The following is a 14,210-nucleotide window of genomic DNA, read 5'->3' as shown; positions in this document are numbered from 1 at the left end:
CTTATCTTTCTGTTTGATAAAACTAGGCAGGCTTTGACTCATGACAGAGACCAACATTTGATGTTGTCTGGCTTCATGGCCCTAGCAGCTGGCTTTCAGCTATGAGTAATCCAGTGTTGGTACATTGGTACATGGATATCTTCTGGTAAGTTTATTGTAAATAATAATAAAAAACCCCCAAAACACCAAAACCACCAAACAAAAAAAAAAAAAAAAAAAAAACAAACCAAAAAAACCCCCCAAAACAGAAATAAAATCCTTCATGAGGTAGAAAATTCTTAGTCTGTTTATACCGCAGTAAGTAAAGTGGATATTTTGTCTTATATTTAAAATTAATGATTTTGTGAGAGCTATCCATTCTTGATGGTCCCAAACAAAAAAAGTTATTAATGGGTGTACAGGGAATGCCTAAGGAAACTTTTAAATCTGTTTCTTTTAACCAAAGCAGCAAAGCTTTGAAGGTTCTTAGTAGCAAGAAAGCTAGAGACATGTGAAACCAAAATTAGGGTGATTGGTTTACAATATACATCCTCCATACTGGAAAACTTTGTACTATGTTTCAATCTATTCAAAATAATCCTAGTCTAAAAGCTGTCTAGAATCATCACTGTAGTCAAAAGGTAAAAAATGCCCAGGTACACTACTACCTTTATAAATAAACCACCACACCACGCAGATATGACTGCCCTAGACCAAGGGATCTCAGGTTCTCTCAGCTCAGGCCTGCAGCTGACATGCCAGCCAGATGCAGAAAAAGCATATATGAGTAAGGGCTGCACCCAGAGCCCATGGTCATGTGTAGGAGACTTGCTTGTAGAAAAGAATATAAGAGAAGATTTTCATGTCTTGAAGGATATTTAGTTACAGAAAGTTGAGTCTGAGGTGCTGCTGAATTGTTGTTAAGGGAACTAGGGCTTGGATACCTAGCTGCAAAATACACAAAGTGCACTTGTGTTTTGTTCAGAGCGTTGCCAACCTTCTATAGCAGAATCTGTCCCCAGTGCCTGTCTTGAGACAGGCTTTCAATGTAGGCTTAAAATAATGCTGGAGAGGAACAAAACCTTGCCCTGTTGGTATTGTAATGCAATTGAGCCACCAGTTAAAACTAACAATGACTGGTTTTCAGGCAGTGACCACTTGCAAAATTCTCAAATTTATCTTAAGCTTTTTTAAAAAAAGTGAAATGAAAGCAAATTGTTCTATTTATCTCCTACCTTCAGAGTGAGTTTCCTGATTGTTTGTCCTTATCGCTTCAAGCCAGAAAGTGTTATAGATTTGCCAGGCATCTCAATATTGTAGCTTCAAATTCATGATTTGGCAGGAGGGGAGAGGGTTGAGAATTTCTTGTTTCCATTTAAACTGCTTTTAGTTCAGAATGAAATCCCATTTAAACTTAAAGGTTTGGATTGAAGTTTGAGGATCAAAGAAAACAGAACAGAAAGAAAATATGGTTTTAGCTTGGAGCTGTATCTGAAAAGGGTAACCTCCAGATTCAGAGCTTTTCCTTCTCTCTCTTCTGCACCCCCCTCCAAAAGGATATGCTTCTTCTAGTTTCTCCTGCAACAATCTTAACTGCTTTAACACGTGCATGTGCCTGCAGCCTCTTTCTGTTTGGTTTGGTTTGCAGTATATGATAACTGCATAGAAGAGTCACAAATGTAAAGTGTTCTCTTATTCAGAAAATATGGCTATTTAAAATAAGCCATGATCTAAAATGTAGAGGCAGCACCAAAATTAGAATTGTTTGGAATTAGCAGTGTTGGCAGCTGCTATTGTCAGTCAATAGGCTTGTAAACTAGGAAACGGAGCATCTGCCATAGCTACCTCCTCTCCACCAGGCGTGGGGAATTTCAGGCCTGTTATGTATGGTTGTTTGTTTTTTTTTTTAAAAACAACCCTGTATTACCTGTTGGGTAAGGGGTCTTGTGGAAGTCGTGAGGCAGAAGAAATGAATTGCAATAAACTGATACAAACTGAAGGAAGCTTGACTTGCATGAGGACTGTATACCCAGCCTCTAAAAACGTGCACCATTAGCTCTCTGCTTGTCAAAACCTGTTTCTAGCCCTGAATCTGATGCAGGGAGCTTTTTGGATCCTGTCTGTTGGGTGGGTCTCTAAGCTTTAGACAACATTCCACCGTGGAAGACATCCAAAGCGACTTGCCCAGTCACACAGAGAAAATATCATCTCAGATATGCCAAGATATCATCCTGTGAAGAATAACTTGGCCATGGCACTTTTAGACAGTGTTTTCAGATTTAAGACAAACCCAAATATCCCCAAATTTAGAAGCTGGAGGTGGGAGAAGGAATACATTAAACCAAGGGAAACATCCAGCACAAACATGCTGAATTTTTGTTGCCCAAACTCTGTTGGTTTTATTAAACTACAGCTTTTGAAGCTTTTCTTCATCATCATTTTACAGAAATTGTCTTTGTGGTCCTTTTGGCTTCATAATGAAGCATGAAATTAAAACTTTTGCATTTTTATGGCTAATAAAAAAAAATATTGTAAACACTAGGGTTGGTTGTTTTTTTTTCCTCTCTCTTCCCTGCTCCCCCCACCAATGGTGAAGATATGTCTTTTCAACTGGTAAGAGTTAACAGCAGCCTTTGCAGAATAGAGATCTGCTTTAAGACAGTTTCTGGTCTAAATTTGGCCTGATTGGGTACTGGGTTACATGGGAAATTACAGGCTGAGGAACGCTGTGCATTTAATGAAATTTTGGGTGTTTGGATCAGATTCTGTGGTTGTTGGCTTTGAAGGCTTGGTTGGGGCATACAGCTCGCAGTGGATGGCTATGCCATTGCTGCACTTCCCCCTTCAACAGTGGGCTTCTTGTAGCAGCACTACACTGAGCATTGACATAAACCAGGAGATGTTCACAGGCTGGTGATCAATAGTCAGTGCCCGCGTTAAATCTGGGAAACTTCAAACTAGAATGATGCTCTTTCCGATGTGTCCTGGCATGTGGAGCGACATGTTTCTAACTACTCTTGCTCAAAACAATGACACCTCAAAAAACCCCCAAAAAAACCCCAAACAAAAAAAAAAAAAAAACCCAAACCAACCAAACAACGAAAACCTAAGATCTTTTACACAGGGACAGATGGCAGATGCTCAAACAAAGCAAAATCACAGGAGACCTGATCAGCACATACTGAGGGGTGGCAGAGTGTTTTATATCATGTTTTCACATCATGTTTTCAGCAAAGGAAATATGTAGGTCGTTGGGGACATCGCAGCTTCCAATGAATTAGGCAGTGTTTTCATAGGCTTCTAACAACATTAGTAACCCCAGTGTGACGGCGGCCCCAGGAATGGCTATGGCAGACTTGGCCTGAGCTAAGGGGCACGGGCCTGGCAGACCTGTTTCCTACAGGTAGTTCTTCTCTCCTGTGTCTACCAGTCTGTGCAAACTGCAGACCCTTAGTCATCTTTAAAGGAGCAGTTTGAGCAGCTCTCTAGCCTCACTAGGAGGGGTGCTGCCCTGTTCCACTGCAGCTCGCACAGTGACACCCTTCCAGCAACGCTGCAGGACCACCTCCCCATCTCTTTTTCCCTAGTGGAAAGCTACCTGCCGGCAAATGTGGCTATAGCATATCAGCACATCTTCTTTGGGAAGAGAAATAACCTGCAACTTACCAGATTGGTAAAAGTTAAATAAAAAATACCACTACCTCCAGTTGCTTACACTGAGACCTTTTTTTTTTATATTTTTTGTGTGCAGAGGGAGACTGATCTTTGCTGGAGCCTTTATGTGCCTTATTTTGCCTTCATAAGGCACACAGTCTTTCATACCTAATTGTTTGTATGTGCTGGAAATAAAAAGAGGCTATTAGAAAAGTGTAGCAATATTATTATTGAAGGTTAGGGGATTGCACTGGCACTCAAAGAAACTCTGCTCTAAATTCTGTGCCAGCCTACTGCTTGGGCAAATTGCTTTGCCTTTCTGTTGTACTTGCTGCTCCCTTTTTCTGTCCTGGCTTCCTGCATTGGTGTGTCTCCAAGGTCTCGCCTTTGTGCGCTCCCTGAGCCAGCTCAATGCCTTTAAGGCAGGAAGGCAGAACTGCCCAGCTCCTGCCTGCGGCTGCTCCTGGGGCTGCGCTGGCCAGGGCACAAACTGTGCGGGCAGCTGCATCACAAGGACCAAGTAAGGGTGCAAAATGGGGGCCAGTGGAGAAAAAACAGATGGGCAGGTAGTTTACCACCTTCCTGGCCTCCCAGGCAAAGGGGAGAGAGGTGGATGGGGGAAAGGTGTATGTAGGGAAGCAAACCAGGGGATTGCCAGTACCTGTAAGACAGAACTTTCTTTGATTTCTGAAGTTCAGAGCAGAAAGTAAATCCACTGCTCCGCTAAACTTGTATTTGGCTTGCTTCTGTGGCCAAGGAGGATCTGGTGTGTTGGGTTGATTCCTGGGTGTCGGCAAGGGGATACTGGAACTTGTCTTAGCATCAACTAGGATGCTGACTGTCACCAGTCATGACCTTTTTTCAACCTCTCCATGTTCCCTAGCAGTTGCATTTTCTACACTGTCAACCAGCGTGTGCTCTGAGGGAAGGCTTTTGGGTCTGCACAACACAGATGCTTATTAATACCAATTAGGGTTAAAGAATGATACCAAACTAACGGGAACAGCAACGAGCAAAACTGTTTTTATACAGCAGTAACTTAGATTATTACCCTGCTCTATAAAACTTCAGATGGTTGGGGGTACAACCAGAAGATAAGAGTCCAAGTAAGTATGGGAATGCTGTCTGTAGCTAGACAGCTTCTCTAGAGCAAGTCTTATTGAATAGTTGACTGTGGTGAAGCTAGAAGTGAACGTGTGGTTGCAGTAGATGGTAATTATTGTATTTTGTTGCAGTAGTCAGTCTAGAAGCTAATAAATTGTGATAAAGACTTTATTGCAAAGAAATACAACAACGAAACCACAAAGAAAACACCATTCAGTAAGGCAGGAAATAACCAAAGTCTGTAGGCAAGGAGGTACCCCACACTGTCAGAGCCATTTGCTTCTGTTGTAAATTGCTAGAATTCTATTTAAAGTTTAGCCCAGAATGTTTTTTGATGTGTAAATATAGAGTACTAGGGGCAGATTGCACTAATGTGAGCTGAGCAATAATATACTCAAATAATGTATAACTGCCCACAGCCTTGCTATAATTACCAGGATTGATTGGGAAATAATGTTAGTCAATATTAAAATCTTGTAAAAGACTGATTATCAGTTACTTGGTTCTGGTATAATTCTGTGATGAGTGGAAAAATCTTCTGTTTCCTTGCATATCCCTCCGTGATAAATTGTGTATTTTAAATAAAAATTATACAAGGTCCAGGTGGGAAAATCATTACTGGCTTATGAAAAAATATTGCAATTTTGTAACAGGGTTCAGACTGACTCCCAAGTTTGTCAGGATAATTTTGCACTTGTGGTGCAAGTGTGTTTTGCTGCATCTCTACTCTGAAGTTAACCAGAAGGACAAAATTCATTGCCTTTCAAAAATAACCTTGCTATGGGCTATATGGCCAGCACTTAGCACTTTTCATGACCTGGATCTTGCGCTTCTTGTTTGTTTCTCTTTTTTTGTATTTTACTGTGGATTTTTCTGGAATTACAGAATCCCTTATAATTGCAAAGCTATACCATTGCTAGTAAGATCTTTAAAAAGAAATATAAAATGTTATTGTGGAGGGTTAAGTGATAAGTATTTATTTAAGGGTCTGACCATAGTATGTCCTGAGAGCAATACTTTTTGCAGGAGAAGCTCTTTCTGCAGGTTAGACCTGCATTTCTTGTACTTCAACAGTGACTCTCACTCCTGGAGAGCTGTGCGTACTACAGAAGATGTATGTAAGCCTCATTGCTGAGCTGAAGCTGGGCTTCGGGAGTAAACGCTTGTGATTTGGGCTTAACGTCATGCAGGTATCTCAGCAGGAATCTGTGCCTCAGAAATGTGAGCAGTTCTGGTGATACTGTTTGGCTTTTGTTTTCCCTATTTCTTTCTAGAGTGCTGAATTAATTCTGCTTGTGAAGGTTGGAAAATTGAAAAGTTGGTGGTTTTCCTTCTTGGTGGTGGTGTGACTGTCTTCAAGCCATCCGTATCACTGCTTTGGATTCTTGTGACAACTTGTGCATTCCATCAGAGACAGATAAGTGCTATAGAAATGCTAGCACAACTTACAGAGAGGCAAGACAGAATTTTTTTAGGAGACTCTTTTATTTCTTTCCTTCACATGCAGGCTCTCCTGTGTAGCTAGAGAGAAAATGTGTTCCTTTAATGCTAGCTAGAACTGGGAGCAAGCAAATGAGTTTTCATGTCATATCTTAGAGCCTGAAAGAAAGCTGCCTGGTGGAAAGGAACCTGGGGGTTTTGGTCAACAGCCACCTGAACATGAGCCAGCAGTGTGCCGGGTGGCCAGGGAGGCCAACAGCATCCTGGCGGGTATCTGAAACAGTGTGGCCAGCAGGACCAGGGCAGTGACCGTCCCCCTGCGCTCGGCGCTGGTGCGGCCGCCCCTCGAATCCTGTGTTCGGTTTTGGGCCCCTCACTGCAAGACAGACACTGAGGGGCTGGAGCGTGTCCAGAGACGGGCAGCGGAGCTGGGGAAGGGGCTGGGGCACAAGTCCTGTGAGGAGCAGCTGAGGGAACGGGGGGTGTTCAGCCGGGAGAGGAGGGGGCTCAGGGGGGACCTTATCGCTCCCTGCAACGACCTGACAGGGGCTGTGGGCAGGGGGGGTCGGTCTCTTCTCCCAGGTGACAAGTGACAGGACAAGAGGAAATGGCCTCAGGTTGCGCCAGGGGAGGTTTAGATGGGATATTAGGAAGCATTTCTTCACTGAAGGGGTTGTCAAACATTGGAACAGGCTGCCCAGGGGAGTGGTTGAGTCACCATCCCTGGAGGTGTTTGATGTGGTACTAAGGGACATGGTTACTGGTGGACTTGGCAGTGCTAGGTTAACAGTTGGCCTTGATCTTAAAGGCTTTTTTCTAACCTAAACGATTCTATGATTGCCCAATGCAAATGTAATTGTAAGTGTAAATAACCTGTGGCCACAGTGGGCTCAAATGGAGTCCCACTCAGGTTAGAGGAATAATACCGTCAAAGTTTTATGAAGCCAACGTGGCATCCTATCTAACAGCATTTCTCCAGCATTTCTTGAATGGAGCTGCTATAGTCTTGCCTTGTGTAGAGCCCTTGGAGCTCCTGCAGTCTGGGGAGGGAGGAACACAGTGGATTGGAGGGGAGAGAGTAATGAACTTTGAACGTAACAGGTTTACCATTTAAAGGAGCTGGGGTTTCCTGCTGATTTTGCGTGCTTCTGAACTTTCTTTATTGCCTTTTGATATCACTTGTGAAAGATTATAGTAATATTGCTGTTCACTTTCATTTTATGCCGCCAGTTCTAAACTCTGCAAATCCACTTTTATGCAGACCAGGAGAGAGAAAAATGCTTTTATTAATGAAGTGGCACTCTTTTTGTTCCAGTTGCCCTGGTTGTGCTTATTACCTTGGCTGCTATGTGTGCTTGGCGCTCTCAGGTCATTCTTCTCTAATGTGGTGGTGATGCGGGACAACCAGATGGTATCCAAAACCCTGTTTTAGAGGGCTTTCTCCTCTTGGCTGAGCAACCCTAGTAACTGAAGTCAAGGAAGCTCTATTGTGCACTGAGGAATGTGGTGGGAAGCTGCTGTGCCCTTCCTAGCACACTCAGTGTTGGCATGAAGGAACCGGGGGAGCAAAGACCAGCTTATTTAAAAGATCTCTCCATCTTCTTCCCACAAAGCATAGCACTGCATAGTGAGTGTCGTACCTGCTCTTGCTGGCTGACAACTAAAATTTGTATTTCATTTTGCCCAAGCCAACCCACAGAGCTTACATAAGTGTCTTTGTGTCCCATCCCGTGTCAGACCAATTTTAAATTTAAATCCCAGTGCTGTGGGATATTGCCTAATCAGATTAGAGTGCATGTACCAAGTATCTTTACTGCTGTATCGCCAGTTCTTCTAGACTGTTGTACCTAAAACATAGTTTTTGAAGTATTACTGTATATGAGGAGTGTGGATTGGAGGTTAGTTACGCCTATTGTTATAATTTATTATTATTATTAGGCTTGGGGAAAAATTTTTTTTGTAGCATGGAAAAAAAACTCATTTCAAGCCTATGGAATGAAAGCATTTTTTCATTGTCTGATGCTCATGTGCTGTATCACCATATACGCACAAACGTGCATGCACTGAGACCGCTGTTGGTGAAATCTCCAGCGTGGTATCCAAATGGAGTAATGGCATCGGCGGTGGGAGGGCAGGACAGATGCAGACTGGCCAGTTCACACCTCCACCGTCTCAAAACAAGCTTCTGCTGAGTCCTTTGGGCTTGCCACTGCCTGAGGTTGCTGGGTACTTGAAGTGCGTGCAATGGGGTGTTTGCCAAAGGTTGTGCTGTACGACAGAGTTAAACACACCTCCATGTGTGATTGAGACTACTGCTTTCAGTCTCTTTTAGTATTAAAAAGCACCAGGCTGCCTGCCAAAATAGATGTGCACACTTGCTGGGGAGTCTTGTGAAGTTTCAGCCTTACATGCAGTATTACAGTAGTATTGAAACGGGTTTGGGCGCCTTCCTCCCGGAGAACTCACAAAGTCCCAGGTTCTTTGCTTTGTTCGTGAGGATTTTCTAACTAACCCTCTGGTTTGTCTTTGTTGTGGACTCTTACACTAGACTAAATTACTCACTTTATTCAACAGAGGCTTTAATTGTAGAATCATAGACTGGTTTGGGCTGGAAGGGACCTTAAAGATCACCCAGTTCCACCCCTCTGACATGGGCAGGGCCACCTCCCCCCTGCCCAGGCTGCTCCCAGCCCCGTCCAGCCTGGCCTTGGGCACTGCCAGGGATGGGGCACCCACAGCTGCTCTGGGCAGCCCGTGCTGGTGTCTCGCCGCCCTCACAGGGAAGAAATAAATGCGTACCCCAAACTCTGCGGGGTCAGGTAGGGCTGGAACAGCGAGGGCAGACTATGCCCTGCACTGGCCGGCACAGCCTGTCTGTGGATGTGAGGGGGTGAACCCATGGTCCTGTTGGCTTGGTGGTTCGGTTCTGAGATTCAGCATGGATCCTTTCCCGGAGTGCTGCCTGAGGATGAGTTTCTCCCTCATTATGAGCCAAACGAGAGATAGGCATACATGTATCTCTCCATGCAGTGTTGGTTTATTTGGTTTTTTTAATGTTGTTTTGGGTTGCCTTTTCCACTCGTTCTCAACACACTCAGCCTCTTTCAGTACGAGGATGCTCCTGCTGGTGATAAAGCACAGCCCAAATGTAAATTGCAACAACAAAAATCTAGTCTAGTACAGGACCCGTTTGTAAAAGTAGTGGAACAGTCTGATGATCCTGTACTTCGTACAGCCTGTGTTGGCTAAAAAAGAAACATTTCCAGTTCTGTATCTTCATCAGCAGGTGGTGCTGGCAAACTGCACATTTGTCAGTGCACTGGTGGAGCCTCTGCACCACGGAGTAACAGAGGTGCAGCTGCGGAGGGCAGGACTTCACCCCGAGCCCAGCCTCAGAGCAGGAGCTCCGCTTGGCCAGCAGTGCTCCGTATTTCCTCGTCCCTAAGGAGATGCCTTACCCGAGCTGCTCACGCCTCTGCCTACAGCCAGGAATGGTGCGCACTGGCGCACAAAGTTGGACAGGCTTGCACTGAAATACGGAAAACTAAGTGCACGGTTTTATGAAGGGGAGATGTCTGCACACGGAAGGACTCGTGGGGATGTGAAAGTGCGTAGGTGGTGTCCCCCTTTGAGTCCCACCTTGAATTAGGACTGAGAGGAAGATGACAGGCTTGGTCTTTGTTTCTCTCCTCACCCCAGCATATGTACAGCTGGTTTTTCTTCAGCTTCCAACTGGAAAACTTTTCTTTTTAAAATTGTTAGATGTGGCCTTATTGTAAACATTACAATCACACAGTGATCTGAAATTGGGAGAAAAGTACTGTTTGCAACAGAGTCTTTACATGATTTTTATGTTTCTTAACATAACTTACAATCGGAAGTGAATGACTAGTAATACCAATCTTCCTTTACACAAATCTGTAAATAAAATTATTGCTGATCATTGCATGACCTCGTGGCCAGTGTTGCCAACGTCGCCACAAGTTGTGGCTTCACATGGGCAGGTGTTCGTTTGTTGCAATCTCTGGTTTTGAGGAGTGGTGATGGCATGGGGTACTTAGTAAGAGGAACTAGACAATGTATAGATCATGAATATACATACAGTAGGCATGCCAAGGACACTAGCTCACTGTCCAGCTGAAGTGGAGCTGTGGAGCTGTTTGCAGGAGTCATGTGCGCTTCAGAGTTGACTGAAATATCCCAGGTCGCTTTTCATCACACATATTTGCTTTCTTGATTTTTCCTTTCTTTATTTAGATTTTTAAAATTGATACAGTACCAGTAATGGGTTTTGAAAAGGTGCAAGAATGTCACCCACGGTAGGAAGCAGAAACTGAGGAGTGATTATTGCAGCCTGTTGTTTAACAGTGCTAATAATTTAAGCTTAGTGAAATGTTTGTCTTATATTAGCAGCTAATTATAACAACATGCAAAACTTAACATCGTTACCCAGGATTAAGCCCTGTTGTTTGTTCTGGTTTATTGTTTAATTCCTTTGGGAGTATTTTAGAGAAAGGTGTTTTGGGTAAATGTGCGCTGTTCATAACTTTTAAAATTCACTGTTAAAGGTGGAAAGTGCTACTTCTTGATAACCACAACATCTTGTGAGTAAAGGAGCTTTGCAATCATGGGAATTCCTCTTTACTTTTTAAAACACGGAATGGTTAAATGGAATAGTAGCCCCAAGCCGGGCTGTTATATCTATACTGTGTACTGGACTATTCCATAGAAACCTCATTACTGACTCGTCTTACATGTACATATATGCCATCTGGGCTGTACGCTATGTACCATACAGTGCTGCGCTTTAGAATTGTTGTTTGCTGTATACTCCTAAGGGATCTATAGGGGGGAAAAAACAGATAACTGTGACTCGGAGTTTGTTTGGGGGGGACTGTGTTAGCTCTGCCCTGCCTTCTGCTGAGTCAATAAGAAACAATCCAACGGGCAGAGCCGAGCCCTTCGGTGGGACGCCCGCGTCACAGAGCTTTCTCTGGTGACTGCCCTCGCCATGGTGCCTGGCATGCTGCTGGAGCAGATCTGACTCCTGTGCTCTTGTCTGTTACAGAGGGATCCAGCAGCTGGTGCCGGGTCGTGGCCCACCCAGGGGGCTCCCGGCGGGGGCTGGGGGTGCTGCGCCTGTCCCGCCGCCGCGCCCGGGGGTGACCACCAGCCGCAAAGCTGCTGTCCACGTGGACCGGAGCCGAAATCGCCCGCCCGGCTGCTGCCAGAGCCTCGTCAGCCAAGGCCCGAGACATGGCAACGAACGGAACCAAAGTGGCGGATGGGCAGATCTCCACGGAGGTGGATGCTTCGATCACCAATGACAAGCCTAAAACCTTGGTAGTAAAAGTGCAGAAGAAGAAGACGGATCTTCCGGACAGAGATACATGGAAAGGAAAATTTGACTTTCTTATGTCCTGTGTAGGTTATGCCATTGGCTTAGGGAATGTGTGGCGATTTCCATACCTTTGTGGCAAGAATGGTGGAGGTACGTTTGCTGTTTCATTCTTACAACCTCTGATATATTCGTATATTAGAATTCACCATAAAAAATTATTACTGAAGTAGAACTTGCTTTTAATAGCTTTTTCATCTGTATTTCGGGTTTGTTGGCTTGTTTGTTTGTTTGCTTGGTTTTATGCTTTGCATATGGAAGGTCGGAGCCATTTTGCAGTGTGATGCTCTGCTGTCCGCTCTGGAGTTTATTCGAACTTCTGGTTGGCAGGTGCTCTTGAAAGCCCTTGAGGCATTAGAGCAGAACTAAAGCACATTGCCCTCCAACCCTTCGGAGCACTCTGTCTTTTGGACTGAGTTTTTGAGAGGATTGCATACAGCTTGTAATACTGTCTCCGAGCTTCCCACAAAAGGCTAACTCCAGCTGGAAAGCAGCCAGTTCTGGTTAAAGCCTTTATGCTCTCTGTGTGCTCCTGTGATAGATGAAAGCAACAAAATACACAGTCCTTCTGGATTTTAGCTTTTTACTTAAACAAAGTATTTAAATGATTAGTAGGTATATTTTTCCCCTTATTTGCACTTCTTGAGATACTAGTTCAGAAGTGTACTTTCCACTAACTTTTCAAAAAAGTTACACTTAGGAGGAAAAAAATGTGGGTTTGTTTTCATATACAATAGGGACGGAAACAGTGGAAACTCACCTCTGTTCCTCACCACTGTAACAAACTTTTTTTTTTATTCTTATTAGGTGCATTCCTGATTCCCTATTTCCTTACTTTAATTTTTGCTGGAGTGCCACTGTTTCTTTTGGAGTGTTCCCTTGGTCAGTATACATCTATAGGAGGCCTCGGAGTGTGGAAGCTTGCTCCAATGTTCAAAGGTACAGTACAAAATGAGATTACTTTCCATTTGTTTCCAAGTTGTAGAAGTTGCACAAAGTGACAGGGCAAGGGTGTTTCTTTATGCCTTCATATTTTTACTTAAACCATAATTTTCTACAAAACCCCCTCTTTTTCTGAGGTGTAACTGACAATTTCGAAACACGCTAGGGTATTATTCATTCCCCATTAAAAGTAGCGAGACTTGAGCATTAAAATCTCAACAAACTTATTTCTGAACTTAAAAAACTTTTATGTTTTGTTAGGAACATGTAAAGACAGTTCAAAATAGCATATTAAATCTAGCAATATTTGTCTGAGCAAGTATGGAACTCTGTTCACAGCAATTTGCTAAACATTGTTTCTAGTTGAGGGCACAGACGTTTGTATCTCCTGTTGTTCTTTATTGAAAATCAAAAGCCAGACACTTCAAATATGGCCATTTCATGCTGAATTCCTTAGGACAGGCTCATTCCACACTTAAATTTTTAGCTAGTGTGAAGTTTCTCGTTGCTAGAACCTAAAGGTTTTAATTTAGGTTCTGTGTAGACCTACAAACCTTACAAATGGTGCTTTTCACCCTCTAGTCCCAAATTCTGTGACACTTAAGAGCTCCTGAGCTGACTTCTGGAATAGCAGAGGACCAAGTTACGCACTGAGTTATAAATTACTTCACACAGTGGAACTGACAGCATAGGGTGAGCTAGAAGTGTGTTTAGAGTAATTTTGTTCTAGAAAATTTTGTGTGGGAAAACCCAGAGAGACAATAATATTTCTCACAAGTAAGTATTTTCACTTTGCTTGGGTCACTGCTGTTGGTAGGGGGCACAATGTGAAGTATAGGCTTTGCTTTGCATTATACTTATTATTTTGAGCACTTCCTCCCGTTTAACGTCATGTGGCAACTGCCACCAGCTTGAATATTTTAAAATACCCCTGACATCTCCATGTGGGGTAAAAGACAAGGCATCCTCATTGTGGAACCCCTGACATTCCTTTAGTCTGAGGTGATGTAATAGCATTATACTAAGCATCCAGCATTTTGATCAGTGTACTAAACAGCTAGCCGGTCTTAACGACCCATACTCAATTTGCATGCATCTGCCAGAAGTTTCTGTGGGACTCCTGTTTCAGAGAATAAGCTGATACAGCTCTTTTCTCTAGGAGTAAAAAATGCCTGTAAAATCTCAGCAGCGGCAAATGTCACTCCTTATTGCAACACACAGAGAACGGGACACTGAGATTAAATTTATGGATGACTGAACTATCACCCAAATTAATGACCTCTTTATAATGGTACTTCTAAAATTTTCACTTAGCTTCTACAAAATTTAGTAAATGGTATCTGCCCCCTATGTTGTATTTGTCCTTCTGAACTGCAGCTCTTCATTTGACACTTGTACAAATGTTACTAAAGGTTACCTTCTTTTGATTCTTTTTATTTTTTTTTTTTTACAGGTGTGGGACTAGCTGCTGCAGTCCTTTCCTTTTGGCTAAATATTTACTACATTGTGATTATTTCATGGGCCATATACTACCTGTATAATTCCTTTACCACTGTAAGTGTGTGTGTTGGGGGGGGGGTGGGGCAGGTTGGAATTGTTTGTTGGATGTAAAGCAAAGTGACATATAGATGGTTGATTAATCTGTCTCACTGTAAAGATGTGAGTTTGACACAAAATGCATAGAAATTAGTAG

At 43.3% G+C, this 14,210-nt stretch overlaps 1 protein-coding gene across 2 annotated transcripts in view; it reads left to right on the top strand.

Moving 5' to 3' along the window:
• The window catches only part of SLC6A1 (solute carrier family 6 member 1), a 61,111-nt gene that overhangs the window by 28,748 nt on the left and 18,153 nt on the right, over positions 1 to 14,210 (top strand). For both annotated transcript variants that reach the window (XM_055806264.1, XM_055806265.1), the window contains exons 2-4: positions 11,246 to 11,668; positions 12,383 to 12,514; positions 13,971 to 14,071. In XM_055806264.1, coding sequence (XP_055662239.1) covers positions 11,434 to 11,668; positions 12,383 to 12,514; positions 13,971 to 14,071 — 468 coding nt within the window. In that variant the 5' untranslated portion in view covers positions 11,246 to 11,433. The remainder of the gene's footprint in view (positions 1 to 11,245; positions 11,669 to 12,382; positions 12,515 to 13,970; positions 14,072 to 14,210) is intronic.

The sequence above is a fragment of the Falco peregrinus genome, chromosome 5 (assembly GCF_023634155.1).
Source record: "Falco peregrinus isolate bFalPer1 chromosome 5, bFalPer1.pri, whole genome shotgun sequence".
Taxonomy (NCBI): Eukaryota; Metazoa; Chordata; class Aves; order Falconiformes; family Falconidae; genus Falco; species Falco peregrinus.
This window is presented reverse-complemented; position numbering and strand designations above follow the sequence as displayed.